Source organism: Chinchilla lanigera, unplaced genomic scaffold, assembly GCF_000276665.1.
Source record: "Chinchilla lanigera isolate Chin_1 unplaced genomic scaffold, ChiLan1.0 scaffold00005, whole genome shotgun sequence".
NCBI lineage: Eukaryota > Metazoa > Chordata > Mammalia > Rodentia > Chinchillidae > Chinchilla > Chinchilla lanigera.
The window spans coordinates 42,973,158-42,992,017 of record NW_004955406.1 but is presented as its reverse complement, the minus strand read 5'-3'; the positions used below and the strand labels follow the sequence as shown (position 1 = coordinate 42,992,017).

The 18,860-nt window shown below is 41.3% G+C and overlaps 1 protein-coding gene across 1 annotated transcript in view; it reads right to left on the bottom strand.

The window, feature by feature from the left end:
• Positions 1 to 18,860, bottom strand: part of LOC102009144 (complement receptor type 1) — a gene marked incomplete in the record, with an annotated part of 69,440 nt that overhangs the window by 5,179 nt on the left and 45,401 nt on the right. Inside the window, 7 exon segments of the mRNA XM_013503302.1 lie at positions 6,096 to 6,171; positions 7,177 to 7,200; positions 11,974 to 12,162; positions 14,522 to 14,698; positions 15,806 to 16,033; positions 16,952 to 17,037; positions 18,754 to 18,856. Of these exon segments, the coding sequence (XP_013358756.1) occupies positions 6,096 to 6,171; positions 7,177 to 7,200; positions 11,974 to 12,162; positions 14,522 to 14,698; positions 15,806 to 16,033; positions 16,952 to 17,037; positions 18,754 to 18,856 (883 nt within the window).

The window sequence follows — 18,860 nt, the reverse complement described above, 5'->3', positions numbered from 1 at the left end:
AGAAGACTCTTAAGTTGTTTATAGACAGATGTCCACGTCCGAATACATTTTGCTATTTTTAAAATAATTTGATTAGTAAATGGGGTTTACCAAGAGATTTTGACAAGCTTCACCATACAAATGGCTTCCGGCACTGCAACCTGACACAAGGCTTCCTTTTCCTCCAATAGAGGAGGCGCGTGTTCCAGTGACAGCCACAGTTAGAGACAGCAGGAGCCGTCGGGAGGCTCCACACCCATGCACTCAGCAAACACAGAGCAAAAGTACTGGACAAACATTACAACTGTGCTGGACACGTAGACTTTTTCTTGTCATGAGTACCTAAACAATACAGCTATTTACATTGTCTTATGAGTATTATAAGTAATCTAGAGATGATTTATGCTTTATGGTAGATTGTACATAATATCCAGAGGGGCTCTGCAACCAAGTACCTTTGGATACCAAGGACTGGTTGTCAAAAAGAGCCGGAAGCAAAGAAATTAATCACTTTTTAATATCAATAAAAATAAGCATGTATAAATACAGTCTAATCTGAATCTGATTTCTGATATTCCTCACAAGGGAGACAGTGTGTTAAGTAAGGTAGGAACTCATCTCCATTTCACAGGCTAGGAAATTGAAGTTAGGAAGGGTAAGTGTCTGGCTCAGGATTTCACAGCTAGTAAGCGGCCAGGAACCAGGCCTCTGTGATTATGAGCCCACACTTAGCAGCAATGCACCACCTCTTGGGGGTTACTTAGTAAGCACTTCATGTTATAGAAATAAAATAATACATCCTGCCATCTGTAGACTGTGTGTATGTGCTGGCTTAGGACTTAAGAACAGATGCACATAAAAGTCACTCCCTTCACCATCACTGCACTCAGCTCCTCTTCACTCTCAGGATGACCTAGAAACACACCAAAGCTTGGGATGAAGAGGAGGCCTGAGAGTCTGGGGCCGGAGGTTAGCCAGGATGAAGGACCATGGACCAGAGAGGAGAGGGCTGGTGACTCAGTGGTCAGGTGAACAGTGCTAGAAAGTGCTCTTGAGTCACAGTGGCAGCCGGGGGTGGCAGAAGGCAACCTCAGTGACAACCTACTGGATGCATAGCTCTCTGGTTGCTGCCTGGCAGCGAGTATGAACATGTCAAGATGCCTTTATGGAGATGAGCTGGAGGTTTTTGTTACTCTGACATCACTGCACCAATGAGGACTTCAACGTTGTATCTGACTGTGGACAAGAGAGGTGTTTTGTAGAGACAGGAAAAGTCAGATTCAGTAACAGACAAGGATAAAGGGCTCTGAGCAGCAGGAGTGTATCATCCCTCACTGACTGGAGCATGACAGCGAGAGGGCAGAGTGTGGCTGGAGACAGTTTTGCTGATGAAACATCAAGCTAGTGAGGCAAAGTCACAGGAAGAACTTGTGAGTCTGTGTGAATGGACAGCAAGATGGTTTCCACGGGACCTCCACATGTGGAGATGTTCTTGAAGAAGTAGTTTAATTTTCTTCCAGGCCAGTAACTCAAAATAGAGTAAAAAGGGATTGGCTATATACCATTCTCTGAAAGGGTACTAGTTCAATATTCCAGAAGGGCTGAAATAAATCCAGCAAAATGTAGGGAGTAAGAGCAAAATATTGCAAGAGAAAATAAACATTTTAGCTTTGTACCATACACAGTTCTGGATTTCAGTGACACAGAATTAAATTTAAAAATGGGTAACTGACATTTTCAAAGAAATTGCATATACAAGTTCATGATTTTGAGAATTTAGCGAACCTAAAGCCCTGCTTCCTAACAGTTGCTTTCTGGTATGATTTGAAGCAAGCCACTACCTCTGCACCCCAGAGTCTTCTGTGTTTTAAACTAACAATATCATTGCACTTATTTGCCTTGCAGAGTTGCTTTGGATACCAAGGGAGATAATAAATGGTAAAGAATTTTGTAAAAACCGTGTTAACTGTTACTCCTTCTATTATGAATCTGAACTACTGTAGAAGTAGAGCAAACACAGGTGGCCCTGCTCACGGGAGCTACTGGCCCGGGAGGTGGGGTGGTGAGTGGGATGTAGGACATGAAGGCAAGAGATGATGTCTACAGAGCATAGGAAAGGCCAAGGTTGGGGGAGTGAAGCAGAAAATACAGAGTACTTAGGTATTCTGAATGTGGGAAATCTGAGGATTAAGAAGGCATGTGAAATCATCAGAAATGTCATACAAGTTAAAACATTTGTTTTTACCAAATTCAGGGTGTACAATGGACTGGATGCATCCCCCCACCCCGATTCATATATTGAAATCCTAACCCCCAATGTCATGGTATTAGGAGGCTGGGCCTTCGCAAAGTAATTAGATCATAAGGGTGGAACCCTCGTGATTGGGATTAGCGCCCTATGAAAGAGATCTCAGAAAGCCTCAGCATCTTTTTCTGCCATGTGGGGGCACAGCAAGCAGTCTGCCACCTGCTAACTAGGAGTGGGTCCTCACCAGAAGCCGAATTTACAGATGCCTCAATCTTTGACTGTTCAGCCTCTAGAACTGTGAGAAATAAACGCTTGTTGTTCAAACCACCTGTCTACTGGATTTTTGTTATGGTTACTCATACAGACTGAGATAGCTGGCATATTAAACACTGAGCATCCTTGAATCCTGGGCTATGTTTAGGACAAACTAAAAGGTACTGTTAAACTTGGCAGAGTGATAGCAGGATGCTTCCTCCAGGGTACCACTCTAAGTGATGCTGAGCACATGCATTCATGCACTTGTTTAATGAAAATGCATTAAACACCTCTTTGTGTTGGGGAGAGTTTGGGTTTGTTAGGTATCCACTGATGAAGACAAAAATTCTTGACCTCATAGAGTTTATATTTTAGTGGAAGGAGAGAGATAATGAGAAACTTATTAATTATTATAAAATGGGTAAGGCTACAAAAATAAAGCAGGTAAGACAAATTCAACACGTGAAAGTAAAAGTTAAATCTTTAATAAGACAGTTAAAGTAGGAGTGTTTCAGAGAAGGAGGGACTGTTTCTGTGACTGTATTCCATTTCTGTCATATTTTAGTTTCTTAACATATCTTCAGTCTATTTAGATAGACCTAGCCTGGCCTGCTACAGGCCATGCCTGACCCTAGGTGGCCCAAGGCACAGGCCATCACTTTCTACACAGTTCTGTGGGTCATTTTAGCTCTCAAAGAAACTTCTTCTGGCTGATGAGCCTGAAGGACTTCTCTATCATGTCTCAGATGTGACCTACTCTTCCTTTACAGTAAGAACCTTTCTACCCGTGTTTTCCTGTGGGCCAAACGCAAGCTCCAGGTAAGAAGCAGCCCGGTCATCCTGGCACACCTCGCTGACTTAGCAGTGGCCGCCACTCTAAATAGGACTGATGCACAGTCAGCCCAACTGCGTCCTCGCGAAGGGCCTTCCGCATTCTGATGATTTAACACCTCTACTCCCAACTTCCTGATTCCAGTTATACAGTATTTTTAACATAATAATAAATAACATATTTTGATCACAGCATACTATTCCAAGGGTGCAATAGGGCGACAAAGAAAGTTTAGAAAACGTCCTGAAAACTTCATAGGTTGCAGATAGAACAGGTTTCACTGTGAGTGACTTAGATGTTTAGGAGGTTGGCCACCTGACTTTCATGGCTAGAAGAAATCAGCACTGCTTCCTCTCCCACATTCTTGGCTGCCGCTGGTCAGAGACAGATTAGCTGCACCATGGACACCCCACTTCTTTTAAAGGATGCAGGAAAAATTCCTGTACTGGAATTGATTGAACCCAGGGGCTTACGCATGCTAGGCAAGTGCTCTACCACTTAGCTACATCCCAAGCCCAGAAGACAGGTTTTAAGAGATGGGAAACAAAGAGACACCATGTATCCTGAGGTTGTTTAGGTCAGACAAGATAATCATTTCTAAGGAAATCTATGACATGGTGACTGAGTCTTGTGTATGCTTAAGGATAATTGAGGATATGATCATGCGTGAAATGGCTAGACTTGAGAATCTGGGCCTCCAGGTGATTCGAAGGGTGAAGAATGAAGAGTGTGGTCCCTAATGATAGGCTGCACACACGCCAGCGTCTCATGAACTATGATCACCTAGTGGTGTCACGGCCTCTTCGGTTTGTGTAAGTAAACTTGGGTGTTCAAACAACAAGATCACATAATGACCCATTTCTCAGAACGCATCCCTGTGGAGGACCACCTGGGGAACTCCTTGAAGGAGGAGCAATTGTCTCCAGTTTGGCTGAGCCTGACCTTATTTCCATGTGTTGATATGTACAGAGCTGGCTAGGACTTTTCCTTATCCCCTCAGTTGGCTTTAGGCAATGCAGATTGGTCCAGCCAAGGTGCTGATGTGCAGTCTTTGAAGCAAACATGACAGGGTAGTGTTCCCTTGCCCCCTTTGTAGCTCCCACATAAAACACATGGGAGCTGGGGCACGGTGGGATGGAGAGCTGTGCTTCACACTGTCTGCTGGGATGGAGCCTCAGGAATAAGAGGCTGAGACTTCCCAGGGCATAAAAGATTACACCTCAGAGCTGAAGCATGGACCCCTGAACATCACATACTGCCTCAGTTGTGTTATGCAGATTACTCCTTCTGCATATCCTTCTCTCTGCATACTGCAGAGGTGATTTCAGGACTCCTACCCAGCCCAGCTTGCAGCACTTACATATTTCCCACCAATCTCATAGTCACTTATCCCCAAGCCACTCTCTTCTTCACGAATTAATAAAATCTGGGTTTGGTCCTGGGTCAAGGTCTCTGCTCTGGTTAATCATCAACCTAACCAGATTCAGAACCTCCTTGATTCTCTACCATTTTGGATATATTATTGTGTCTCTATTTACTTCGTAGCTTGCACTGGGAGTAGTAGACTGGAATTAACACAACAGGATCCCAATAACTTTTCCATGGGATTACAAATATAAACTTCCTGGATGGAGACAAGGCCTGGGAAGGGCTCTCTATACATCCCAACTGTTACGCCAAACATGACTGCTTACAAGAGAGGTGGTGAGGATCAATTATTTCCCTGGGTGTTTTAAGTACAGATGGGTTCAGATACAGAAAAATTTTTTAATTCTCAAATTTTTTAATTCAGCCTTAAACTGAAAAAAAAAAAACAAAAACTAACTAAAAAAGTTTAGTAGTATTTAACGAGGAATTTTAAAAAGTGGATTGACACAAATACTTCTGTTAATGTAAAGCATTAGGCTATTTTCCTTTTTTTGTAAGCAACCAGGGCAAAGAATATTTTTATTTTGAATCACAAAACATACAGAATATTAGTTAGGAAAGATAAAGATGTAACTTAAGTATAAATCTCTACTGATTCTTTGGTTTTGTTTTTTTTTTTGTCTTTTTGATTTGTTTTTTTCAGGTTTTTTTTGTCTTTTTGAGATAGGGTCTTGCTATGCAGTTCAGGCTGGCCTTGAGCTCACTTTGTAGCCCAGGCTGGTCTCGAACTCACAACGATCCTCCTGCTTCTGCCTCCAGAGTGCTGGGGTTACAGGCGTGAGCCACCACACCCAGCTTTGTTTTATTATAAAGTTGAGCTCTGTACTAGGTTGTTTTTTTGTTTGTGTGTTTTTTTCCAGTACTGGGAATCGAACTCACGACCTTGTGCTTGCCAGGCAGGCACTGTGCTGCTGAGCTAAATCCCCAGCCCCTGTACTAGGTTGTTCACAAGTCTCCTATGACAATCTACTTTTTAAAAAACTTACTAGCATCTCTGTGAATACCAAAGCTTCGATTTCTGCAAAGACTGTTGTGGGAAACTGTGGTTCAGAATGTTTTTACTTAAAGGATCTCTAAAGTCTCATTACTCCTTTTAAAAAATTTCTGCCTATTATCTCTTTTCTCCATTCCTTCTTAATACAGTAGCTCTAAGAATGTCCTTAGTATCACATGTATTTCCTACAGTGTAAATACTTCTCTATTTTATGCAGCAAGGGCCTTCTTTATAAGAATTACCACAGCTGTCTATGCGGTAATATTTTGGTTGTTGCTGAGGTATTCTTTTGCTTCCCTTTGACTTCTAAGAGGAGCAAAGGCAGTTTACATATTCTTGGAGAGTATGGTTGTACTTACCCCTTTTTGTACTTTAGAAATATCCAACAGGAAACAATTATGGCTAAAATAAAGAAGATCACACCACAGGAAATGCCTAGTCCAAAAAACAAAAGCAAAGTAATTAAATGCATGAAAAATATCCAGAGGTTTCAAACTTTACCTTAATATCTAGTCCCACTAGAGGTTGCCACTAACCTCCTCACCCCAGGGTGCTCTGTTGCTGAGCTACACCCTCAGTCCTTTTTTATTTTGAGACAAGATTTTATTAAGTTGCCCAGGTTAGCTTCAAATTTGCATTCCTCCTGCCTCAGCCTCCCAGGTAGCTGAGATTTCAGGCATGTGCCACCATGCCAGACTTGCCAATTATTATTATTATTTTTTTATAGATATAACCCTAGCCAGGGATATAGCTCAGCAGCACAGCACCTGCCTGGTGAGCATGAGGTTGTGAGTTTGATTCTCAGTACCAAAAAAAAAAAAAAAAAAAAAAGACATAACCCTAAATTCTGCTCTCCTCAGGTACACACAGCATTATTCTTACCCCCGCAGGTTATAGTCAAGGACTGGGCAGAGCAGTTTTGTAATCTTTAGCTCCCTTAACATGTAGCTGGGAAACAGCAATGGGGCTGCTGGGTGCTCGGCCATGGCCCCGCCAGGTCTTTTCTATGTGACATAAGGCACAGGCTACTCTATGTGACAATTCTCCTGAATGTAAACTCTTATTTCAGAGTGATTTCCTTACATAAACAGACCGCAGAAATGAACTCAGCAAGCTGGTCTTATGGCTTTCAGTTTGTATAAATGGGCATGATTACTACCAGGGAGGGTGTTCCCCCTACAGCTACAGTATAATAAAGAGTTTTTGACACTGAAAAATGATTTGTTCAACAACAAGAAAACACCTTTGCTGAAGGGTACCTTCTACATGTATGAGGATAACAGTTAAGCCATACTCTGAAGTATACATCTTTACTTTTAATTTTAATTCAATTTATAAGACAAGACATTTTGATCTCTCTTTTAACATTTCATTCATTGTAAGGAAATACTTACTGTGAAAAATGCTAGTATTTCTCGGCAAATCCTTCACAAAACTTACCAAATATGAAAACATTATGTGAGCCTAAAAGAAAGACAAAAATCGTAAAAACTTCAGTCTGGCACATTTCCTAATGAACAGGAGCTGCAGCCAATATAGTACATCCTGATTTTTCTTCAGTACTCAGTTAAGTACCTTTTTCTCAAATATAAGAAGCCTTTGGTTTTGTTTCTATTTCATTTTATTTTGTGTACTAGGTGAAGATTATTTTCTCTTTAATACTTTTATCATAAAGGTAATATAATTTGAGCAGCAAATTTGTAGAATGGAATGACAGAAAAAATACCACTCATAATCATAACACTCAATGCTTTGCTTTGCTACATTCCTATATTAGTTCTTTCCTGTTAATAAGACTCGATACCTAACACTCACAATTTAAAGGAGGAATAGTTTTTTTGCAGCTTTCAGGAGATTCAGTCCATGGTCAGCTGGCTCCAAGGCAGAAACGTCACAGCAGAAGGGCCTGGCAGAGCAAAGCGCCTTAGTTCATGGCAGCAGGGAAGCAGAAACAGTGCCACAGACAAATGGCTAAGGGGCCATATCTAATATAACCTGTTCTAGTGGCTGGATCATAGTGTAGTCAATGATTTCTATGGCATATTTAAGTTATTTCTAGTCTTCTTTGTCATGAAACTTAATAAAATGAATAAAATATTCTCATATTTTATATTAATTCATTAGATTAGATTTCTGGAGGGGGTAAATGGTATGAATATTTATATTATTTTCTTCATACATTGCCTAATTGTTTTTCATAAGAGATTTTGCCAATTTACAATGATACTTTCAACATGCAGTGCTATTGGTCTCATTATATCTTGCTTTTTATTGGGAGTTCACCTAAAACTTTTCGTTGTTAATTTAATGGGGGAGAAGTCACCTTGTTCTTTCTTTGCATTTCTTCAGCTCTACTGAGGTTAAACAGGTAGCATGTATTTATGTGCCAAAGTAAAAAGATATCTACACCCTTTCTCTGAATCTTGCTTCTGCATTTCCTCGCTCTCACAGGACTGTGCTGTGATGAACCATGTAGAACTGGAAACCCATTTACCTTAGAAATGGCATGGGCACTTTCGTGACAGAAGAAGACCCAGAAAGTGAGGGGAGCAGAAGAGGACAGAAGCCAACTGGATCTTCTGACAGAAAGTCTGGGTGGAAAAGAGAGAAGCTAGGTTCTAGGGAGGGAGTTGCTCTAATGATTGTGACCCTGGGAGACAGAAAGGGTCAAGTGGATCTTAGGGCGTTTTTCTAAGGGCCATATCATGCAATCTTTAACTTTTCTGAGAGATTCCAGGGGAGATGTCTTAGTTGTTACATCTTTTCTGGAGTTGAACTGATTTACCTTGCAAGCGACACTGTTTACATTGGTCTTGAGACACATGCTTAAATTGTGTTACAGATGCTCATACTGGCAATAAGAAGGAGCTCAGATCACCCCTTATTCTGAGGTAGACATGGCTGAGTCAGGCTGAATTTATGGGGTCCTGAAAGGGGCATGTGGTAGAAATTCACTCTTTGATGCCTTACTTAGAAGCTGCCTTTGTTATGTGGCTTGCTCTAGAACTTCCCATGGGCCGTCATTCCAAGCCTGGACCTGTCACGATTTACTTCCTGGTGTCTTTTGTAGAAAGGCCTAGGACTGGTATTTTCAGCGTGTCTCAGAAGACACTTGTTTGTTTTCTATGGTCTCATCTCTTTTGCCTCTTCTCACAAAAAAACAGCAAGACTTCAAAGTTTAACAACAGGCCAGGTGAAGAGACCAGGAGTATGAGTGGAAGGGGACAATGTACTCTGGGTCGTACAAAATCTTCACAGGAGGAGCTGACACTAAGGTCTGAGTTCCAAGAACCCGCTGGTTAACAGTCATTTGGTCCATTCTTATTTTTGTATGTGTCTCTCCATCTATTGGGTAACTTACTGGTTTCATTTGTGACCTTGGCCTAATAGCTTTCTTTTCACTGTGACTAATAGGCATGCTCTCTCTTACTGAATTAGATATTTAGAATCTTTGCCTCTTTATTTATTGTTAAAGTACACAGTCTCTACTGGTATGTTAGAGACTATTTGGATGCAGGATATCCTACTTTTGAAATTACTTAAATCTTTTGTGTCTTAGTTTCTATATCTGGAAAATGGGCTAAAAAGAATACTACCTTTCTCAGAAGTTGTTGTGTGCATTAAATTAGAATCTATCTTTCCATCTGTCAATCACTACCTGGTCTTTGAAGTATACAAAGTGCTCAGTATAAATTAACTTTTACAACTATTACCATTACTACAAACACCAGTACTGCTGCTTATCTTATTAACGTTTCATTATATTTTCTAAATATTTCCCATCTAGCCAATGCCTTCTTTCAGAGTACCTAAGTTCTCAGTCAAATTGATCAACAGGTCAAAAAGTTAACACCTTTGTGATCTTTTCAATCATATTTTGGCTCAAAATGTGGGCATTTTTTTTTTGAAAGTGCTAAGGATCAAAGCCAGATTTTTGAGCATGCTAAGCTCAGAGGCTACCTGTTCTTCCCCCAAGTACATCCTCAGCCCTGGTTGTTTGATAAATATGCTTCTAAAAATTTTTATTTCTCTATAGCTAGATTTTAAAATATTTTAGCTCTTATTAACTTTGTATTTAAGACTTACAAAAGTTTTCAGTTCTTCCAATGCTAATTATGTTATTTAATACTTTTCTCTTTCTCTTTATAATGCCTCTATTATATACCAGTAAAACAATTTCATTTTATGCATGATAAATTTTTATCTTATTTGCATCAATTTTCTCCGCTTGTATGTTTATTTTGGTGCTGGTGCAAAGCCAGTCAGGTATTCTGATGCTAGGGCTGGTTCTCCAGTGAACTGAACCACCTGTCAGTCCAGCAAGGTTCTCAGAACCTCTTAAGACAGTCAGTTACCCAATGAACTTTTTGCCAAAGAAGAATATAATTTGCTATTAAGGGGATGGTGAATTTATACATTAGAAACATTTAAGTAGTTAATATATTTAAGGGACTAATTGTAAAAAATGGATCATGGAAGTCTTCGTATTTAACATGTATTATATATATATTTTATTTTAAAGAGTAAAAGAAGGATAACATAATAATACGGGGGGGGGCTTACCAAATTACAGACAAAGTGGTAGGAAATTATCAATGGTTATTGTTTTACATATTGTTATCTACAAGATAGTTTCTCAGGAAAACAAACAGATAAATAATAGTGAGTTACAGACAAAAGAGGTAGGAGATTATCAATAGTTGTTGTACTATACTTAGGTATCTTCAAATTGGCTTCTAAAGAAAATAAATAGAACTATACATGAGTGATTAACATGTATTATAAATAAGCACCTTAAGAGCTGGGAGAGGGGGAAGTCCAGCACTAACTCGGATTAAGAAATGCTATTCATTATTAATTTTGCTCACCTGCCCTTTGACCTGAACAGGTTAACACTTTGGTCTTTTTTTTAAACCTCCCAGCTCCCTCAAATTGCCAGCAGAGGGCGCCTCTCCTTACACGCTCAACATGATTTCCAAACCTGCTTGCTTGGTCCGCAGTAGTAGCTTCACATACTGCAGCACCCTGCAACCTTGAGGAGCCGGCCTGCTGCTGCTAGGGCAGCTCTCGCTGGGCTATGCTGGGAGCACCTCTTGAAAGCCTGCGCCACCGCGGACGCAGTCCTGGCTTTTAAGGCTTACAGGTTATAAATAAATCCTTAAAGGTCAGACAAGAATAAGGCAGTGGGGGCTTCTGGAGCACCTGATCAGCAGCAAGTGCAAGGAGAAAGGGGGCTTTGGGAGAAGAGGCGGGGACTGACTCCATGTAGGGGAAAGAGATCCTTTAATTTCCCCTTGGTTCTTTTGGGGCCTCTTGGGCTAGATCTAGAAACCAAATAACCTGCCGATGCCTAGTGATCTATTTTTGGAACACAACGAAATGTATTCTCTTCAAATTCCTGTTCCTTGAATTTTTCACGTGAAAATTCAAAAAAAATTTCAACCTTCAGCATAAGTGGGCTAATACCAGGGAGATGAACAAGAGAAAAACGTGCAAGTTTTATTAAATTTGCATGTTAATCAAAGACCTTCGCAAGAAAGCAAAACCCAAAGAAATCACCTAAGCGAGATACCTTTATACTTTTTAAATTTTGTTTGTTTTTGGCTTTTCTCCAGTACCGGGAACCGAACTCACGACCTTGCACTTGCCAGGCAGGCACTTTGCCGCTGAGCTAAATCCCCAGCCCCACCTTTATACTTTTTAGATAAGAACAAGAAACTTGTGAAGGCACGAGAGGTCAGACGGGTCTCTGGACTGGGGTAACTCTATGGCTATCGGGAAGAGATATATGGATGGGGAATGTAAAAGTTGATGCGACATAAAATTACTCCAATGAATTTACTTATTTAGGTTTTTACAGCCCCAATTTCCAGTGTCTACTGATCAACATTATTTTCCTGCGTTGGTATGGGTAAGACACCCTTCCTAAAACGATTTTTTTTGGTAGTAACAGGGATCAAACTCAGGGCTTGGCAAGTGCTCCACACTGAGCTACACCTCTGAATCTTTCAAAAAAAATGCTTACGGTCAAATGGCCCTTTCTGCAGTTATCGTTCTTCAAGTGAGTTCAGCATGAAATAATCAGTGTAGCACTCAGGCATATCCTGAGGTGGTGCGTCCTCAAGTCCTGCCCTAGTGTGTGCTGTAAACGTCGCAGCACGCTTGGAGTCAGTACGGGTGGAACATGAACACTACCATGGCTGAAAAGGGCTACATCCCCCAGGAACTGGTACTCACGAGGTGTGCAGCTTGCCAGAGGCGGGGCCCATCTGCCACCCGCTTGGCACTGGCTCCGGGGAGGGCCATGCAGTGTGTACCCATCCTCACACTGCAAAATTATGGTATCTCCATAGTGATATTCTTGTCTCATTTTGAACTCCTCCAGGATTCCATTCATAAATGCACTCGGGAGGTTACACTTTACCTCTGAAAGTACAAAAATCCAGAGAAGATGGCTATGTTGTTGTCACTTGAAATCACCCATGTTAGACCTATAGCTCCAAACTTACTTAGCTTTCCACAAAGATATGGGATGTTTTCTGTCAAGTATTCTTGACTCTTCTCACCTTAAACACCTCATGCCTTAAAATTCTCTGATTTTAATTTCTTATGTACAGGAAGGGGCTGTGGAATACGTTTGATTATTAACAGCTTTGCAACTGGAAGTTATAGAAGGACCAGAAGTTAGGACGACTATGGGTCCACTGAGGTCACGCCTCAAAGACAGCAATACGGTGTTCGCCCCTCTAGGGATACGACGCAGACTGGTATATTTTGCTCTTGATTTAATGTACATTTCCGTCCCATTTCTATACAAAGAAGTAAGTCATGGTTCTGAGTTTAAAATATCACTTTTAAATAAAAGAAGAAAACAAAAAAAGAAAAATTTAAAAAAATTTAAAACCAAGAACAGCGCTATTATACTTATGTTGTCTTTTAACACATCCTTTGATTTGCTTTTTCTGCCCAGTCATCAAGAACTTATTTAATTTTAAACAAATCCTCCTTTTCCATTATAATAGCCTCAAAATAAAAAAAGCCCAAATTTTTCTCGTTATCAGCACCAGTAAGGTAAAGTGGTGCTTCTTCAAGGTACTGTGGTCTTCCTACATGAGAATATCATAGCAGATTTGTTAAAAGTAGACTTCTGACCCCTTCTCTACGCAGAATCAGAGTCAATGGAAAGGAGCGGAAGAATCTGTCTTTTAAACAAAGTTGCTGGCCTAATTTGCTAGCGCTGATGGAGGAGCCCTACTATAAGCTCAAGCATGTTTGAAGAGGATCATTACTAGACAAAATGATATTTTTTGTAAATGAAAAGATAGCAGCTAGCCTTTTATTTTCAGAAAAAGAACCTTCTCAGAGTTTCAACTTGCATCTTTCAAATATTTTCTGACTTTTCACTTTCTTTTTAGGTAGCTGAAGCCAGGAAGAAGAACTTTCAGGTGTGTGCAGAGCTGTAAGGACCCTGCATCTGGTGCAGTCTATTCTTGCCAGTAAGCACGATTACCACGCTGTGCCTGGCTTCATTTTTTTCTGTCTCAAGACCAGAGGCTTAGGAGCACGAGACAGGTTTCTGAAACTCTGAGGAGAGGGAGGGCCCACCTTGGCTGACTGGTCTCTGACATTTGAAACACGTTCAGCCAAGTCCAGGGCCCCTCCCACGGCATCCCTGCCCATAGCCTAGCTTTGCTAAAAAGAAAGAATGGACAATAAATAATGAGAAAGCAAAATCACTTATAGCTTTGTGAACCCCAAGGAGCCACTTTAAAAAGAGACATTATTCAGTGCAATGTTTAAAAGCAGCTCCTGGGGCTGGGGATGTAGCTCAGAGGCATAAGCGCTTGCCTGGCAAGCTTAAGGTCATGAGTTTGATTCCCGCTACCAAAAAAAAAAAAAAAAAAAAAGCAGCTCCTGAGCTGAGGCCCGTTCCTGGATGTCCACTGACAAGCTTTGTAACAGGAACTAGCTCCTGGAGCTCTCTGCCCTTATTTCCTCTGTGGGTCTGTAAGAATAACAATGCAATATCACCAGATTCTTCTGGGTGTTAACACTAATAACTTTCCGGAAGACCTCAGAGCTCTGCCTAGTCATATTATTTTTAATGCACTATTTGTAGCTTTTGGGAACACTGTTAAGAAAGATTTAAACATCAGGTGATTGTGCCAAAATGATCAAGCCAGCTCCAGGTTCTCTGTACAGAAAATGAGGGCAGAGTGTGGTTTTTGTAAGCAGATTGAACCAAAGGAAATAATTCTTGGGGAACTGTTCCACCGGGCAGACAAAATAAGCACTTCACGTCTGGCCTTGTGGGTTAAAAGAGGCTTGACACTCAGTGATTCCAGGATTTACTTGTTCACAGCCTCTTTTGCTTATCCGCAGAGGATAAGACACTGTCTTGCTTCAGGCTTTAATATTCCTCACATCAAAGTATGCTGCCAGTCACTTACTTACTGTCGAAGGGTGGGTATGAGGATGACCTGTGACCCTCTGAGGTTCTGCAGAGTTACTAGTTAAAAGTAAAGCACAGAAGACTGGTGTGTGATGCCCACTGCATTACTCGAAATCCCATCCACGAACTTCATTTCCTGATTACAGACAAGGATACTCCCGGCAGCCTCCCTTCCTGGTTTTTGTTCTTCTTTTCCCCTTCTGTCGATACTCATCTCACTATCTTCCCAACCTTATTAAATCAACCTCCTTTAAGAGATCTCTCAGGCTTATTAGCCTTATGCACCAGTTTTCTATGATAACTCAGGATAAGAAATAACAAAAAATCAGATACTTGTGCAAAAATGATCAAGTCGGCTCCAAGTTCTCCGGTCTGTACAGAATATGAAGTCAGATCCCTCCACCAGGTAGCCAGGGTCACAAGTGTAGAAGAATTTCATCCCAGGAAGATAAGAAGCTGCATGTACTCCAATGTGACGCCCGTTCTGGATCTTAGGTGGAGGTGGGCATGCTAAGAACACGTTCCCACACAAACACAAAAGAAGACTTCCAGTTAAATGCATGTGTGAACATGTCAGCACCCATATCTTTGGCCACTAGAGGCACACGAAGACTTGAGACAAGTGAGTCACCACCCATTAAGTGTAGACTAGTGAGTGGAAGACTGATTCTCTAACTCATACTTCAGCACCTAAACTCAATCCTCTGTATGCTTGAGCTGTGTAGTGTGTCAGGTAGAAGCCCTGCAGGTATCTGAGCTACCCACTCAATGCTGTTCTGTCTTTCCTGGAGGAGGGAGAGCTTGGGTGGGCCATCACAGCCACAAATGAGCCATAGTTAGGGACTATCATTCAAAGTCACGCAAACATGTGCAAGGAACGCACTCCAGAGACGGAGAACACAGCCCTGCCCTCCACTTCTCCAAGGCTGCTGAATTCCCTGTATTCCTAGGGAACTCAACAGCCGTGCAGTCAGTGGCTCCCACGAAACACTATGGAGTAACAAAAAGTACTCATGCCTAGATCTGAGTTTCTTTAATGACTTCTGTAGTCCTATCAGCTCTGAAGTAAATTATGACACTGATGTGTGTTATTTTGCTCACCATACCCATCTCTTTAGCACAAAGACAACCAGTGGTGGAGATGTCATAAAAGAGTTATTTTCTTTGACACTCCCTTTCAATTCTTTGAAAATATTATCTGTGAAATCTGGAGCTTATTGGTTCTCTCCACTCTCCATATCGTCCTCCACTCTCACCCCACAGGAGGAACCACCAGAGTGTCACCAAATTGAGCTACATCAACTTTAGCTGTTTTTAATTTATTTTCTGATAAGGGCTAGGTGGGTTTTGAACTTTTAGGCTCAAGAGATTTTAATTGCTCAGCCTCCTGAGTAGTTGGTACTACACATGGGCACTAGCAAGCCCAGCTGGAATGCTACAGATTAGCACACAGTGTGGTACATCTAGAACCCATCTGTCATTCACCTGGGAGGTAGCTCTGTCTCTACCATGTATGATAAAGCCATGTTTATATGCAAAAATGACTGTCCCTGTGAGACTATGGAGATTCTTGCCTAGATTATTGGGCCACTAGGACACATGGAAGTCAGTACTGACCAGAAGGAATGGAAAGTTCACAGCCAGGGGCAGGGCCACTCCAAACCCCATTGCCTTCACTGTCACTTATGCAACGGATGGTGCTCTCCCCAACGAGGCTGAAGGTCATCCCTCTGTCTGGGTGGGGGTTGCATGTGTAGGATATTTCTTCTCCATAAGGAATATCTCCCAGAGAAGTGACTGTGTACATCCCATTGAGGATAGCTGGAGGATTTGGACAAAAGATTTCTAGAAAGAAGAGAAGAGTTTTAAGCTCTATTAGAGTGTCAGTCAGGATAACGAACATGAACATGGTGCTCTGTCCCTGTGTTATTGCTGAGTTTTCAATGAATTTAGAGGATGAGTTTTTTAACAACCACTTGCTTTGCTGCTTTACATCAGGTACAGTAAAAGTCTGCAAGGTTGACTGTGGGTACACAACAAATGGGGTTTTAGTCCACAGAGACCATAAATTACAGGGTACTTTTGGAAGCACGTACCAGCATCTGTACTCAATGTTTCTTGGTGACTCAAGGCCATATCATCAGTACCAACAGCAAATATGCAGTGGTGTCATCAGCTACACTGGTAATTATGGAGCTCTTTATATCCAGAGTCTACGGCTCTGGAGACCGTTTTTCCCCTATCAAACTACCAGGGGTCATTTCTTCCTCTGTTACTGTCTGTTTTTGAAACAGGTCCCTTAAAACTAATTTGATGTTTCTAATCTGATGTGAATTTGGGAACAGATACCTAAGTTTATCAGAATTGTGAATATAAACACATAAGAGCCTTAGTACATCAAAGATTAATTTCTTATGTGTAAAATTTACTTATCTGTGATTATCCAAGCATCGTTGTATATTTATTTTCAGTAGTATGTGTCTCTGGAAGGTTGCATTTGTCAGATACCTGAGTTTCTTGTGTATGAATGTTTTTATAAAGTTTCCCCTAATAGTCACCATATGATATCCAGACAGATTACTAGCAAAATGAACATTTTTCTGATCATTAGAAAAAAGGAATTTAAAAAATTAAGTCTGGCCTTGAGAAATCAGTAATGTCTTGATGCATAAAACCACCAGATAACAGGTGAGTCTGTGCGGCAAAGGCTAGGGAGAAGGAAGGGGAGCTGTCCCAGGCTACACAGGCATCTTTCCTACTCACGTTCACACGAGGGAACACTGCTATTCCAACGGCTGTTCATGTTATCTAAGACACAGTGACTCGTAGAGCTGCCTCTTAATCGGAACCTAAAAAAAGTAGGTTTATACCTTTGTTTTTGATATTTTCTCTTTAAAATTAAAGAAAAAACAGAAAATATATATATGTACATACAAGGAAGGCTGAGATAAGTATATGCTGATGTCTATTGGTTTACTGAAAGGAACAGTTAATGTTTAATTTTTTTTTCCCTTTCTCTTGGCCAATTTTGCATGCTAATATTTGATAGTTAGAACAACTATTTTGAAGACAACAATATGCAATATAACACCCATTGCTGGATTCTGACCGTCTTGTTTAATGAAGTTCTGTATCATTTCTAATTTTTTTTTTTATTACTTGTTATTGTCTTTGTTTGATCAGTCTTGCATTCTTACATCTGGTAATCTGAGCAACTTCACTGAAGATAACAGTATGTAATATAATAACCATTGTTAATTCCTATCATCTTGTTTTGAAATCCTGTATTGTTTTTATCCTGTTTTGTTTTTTTGATTTCATTGTTGTTATTTTGTTACTGTTTTCTTTTTTCTCTTTAAAATAAAAATACGTAGGGAGCAAATCATTCCCCACTTGTCCCTTTATCTTTCCATTGATCGACTCTCAACTTCCTCATTTTAGGCCAAAAGAACATGTAGGTTGTAGGCTTCAAGCTCAGCTAAAAGTCTCAGTTCACAAGGCATCTGCAGTCAGCTGTGACAGGGACTCCGAGTCCAGGTGATTCTGAAGAATCCCGGTACCCTGTGCTGGACAATGTGATTACAGCCGGCGGGCTTCATCGTTGCACACTTCAAGCTCCACCATCACCCGGTGAAGGCACTGAACTCAAGACCAGATTCTGTGAGCACAGGCCATAACTTCAGAGCCCACCGTGCACCGAGAGCCTGTGGACACCCCACTTGCTCTACTGCTGGGAGAGAACGGGCATTGTTCTCCTTACAACACAATGGTAAAGGGCAGGGTGGGGCTCCCAGAAGAAACGGAAGCAAATCTTCTAGGGAGAAGAGAAGGGGAGGGCAGCACCCTGCTGCTCTGAATGCCCAGCTTATTATCAGATCCTGTTGTCCTTCTGAAACAGGCTGAAATCTGGTTTCACTCTGGAACCAGAAATTAGGACTTGGGAGTAAACTTTGAAAAATGCCAATAATTTAATAAGAAATTATTTAAAAATAACTGCTTCACTGCCCGCTCACTAACAGACCACCAATGCCCAGTGCCTAGAGTACTGGACTCACAGAAACCACAGACGTGGTCCATTGTGATCCCACTGGGAGAGCCAGTCCTGACATAAAGATACGTGACTGGATTAAAAGTCTCATCTATACACTGTCACAGACATCACTGCTGATTGGCCCTAAGTGCCTGAGTGGTCCAACCCTTGTCTAGCTCATTAACTGGGCAAACAACTTCTGTGGTAGTCATCTGTCACTTTTTCTAGCACTCTTCTGTTAAATTACACTTTTCTGTCTCCAAATAACTACGATCCATGCACTTGAAGGTCCCAGCTCAAATTCAGCATCAACTGTATCTCTGCTTTCATTTAACACTGCATTACACGAGTCCTTGTCTCTGTCTCCTGAGACTGTGCCTCGGAGTCCCTAACTTCCTTCAAAATGGTCCTGAGAGCAGTTTGTCTCCCAGTGAACCTCTTTCTGTATGGTCAGCCTTCTTTCTGCATGAGCCCTTGAGTTCAAGAGTCCCTCGCTAGCAGCGAGTCCCTGGTCTCTGCTCTGGGTTGTACTCACCCTTCATCACAAGTAAAGGACACTCTCGCTCCAGGCTGGAGGTGAGGCGGAGACAGCACATGACCATTGGGGAGTTGGTCTGGGAACACATCACATCCTCTCACTAG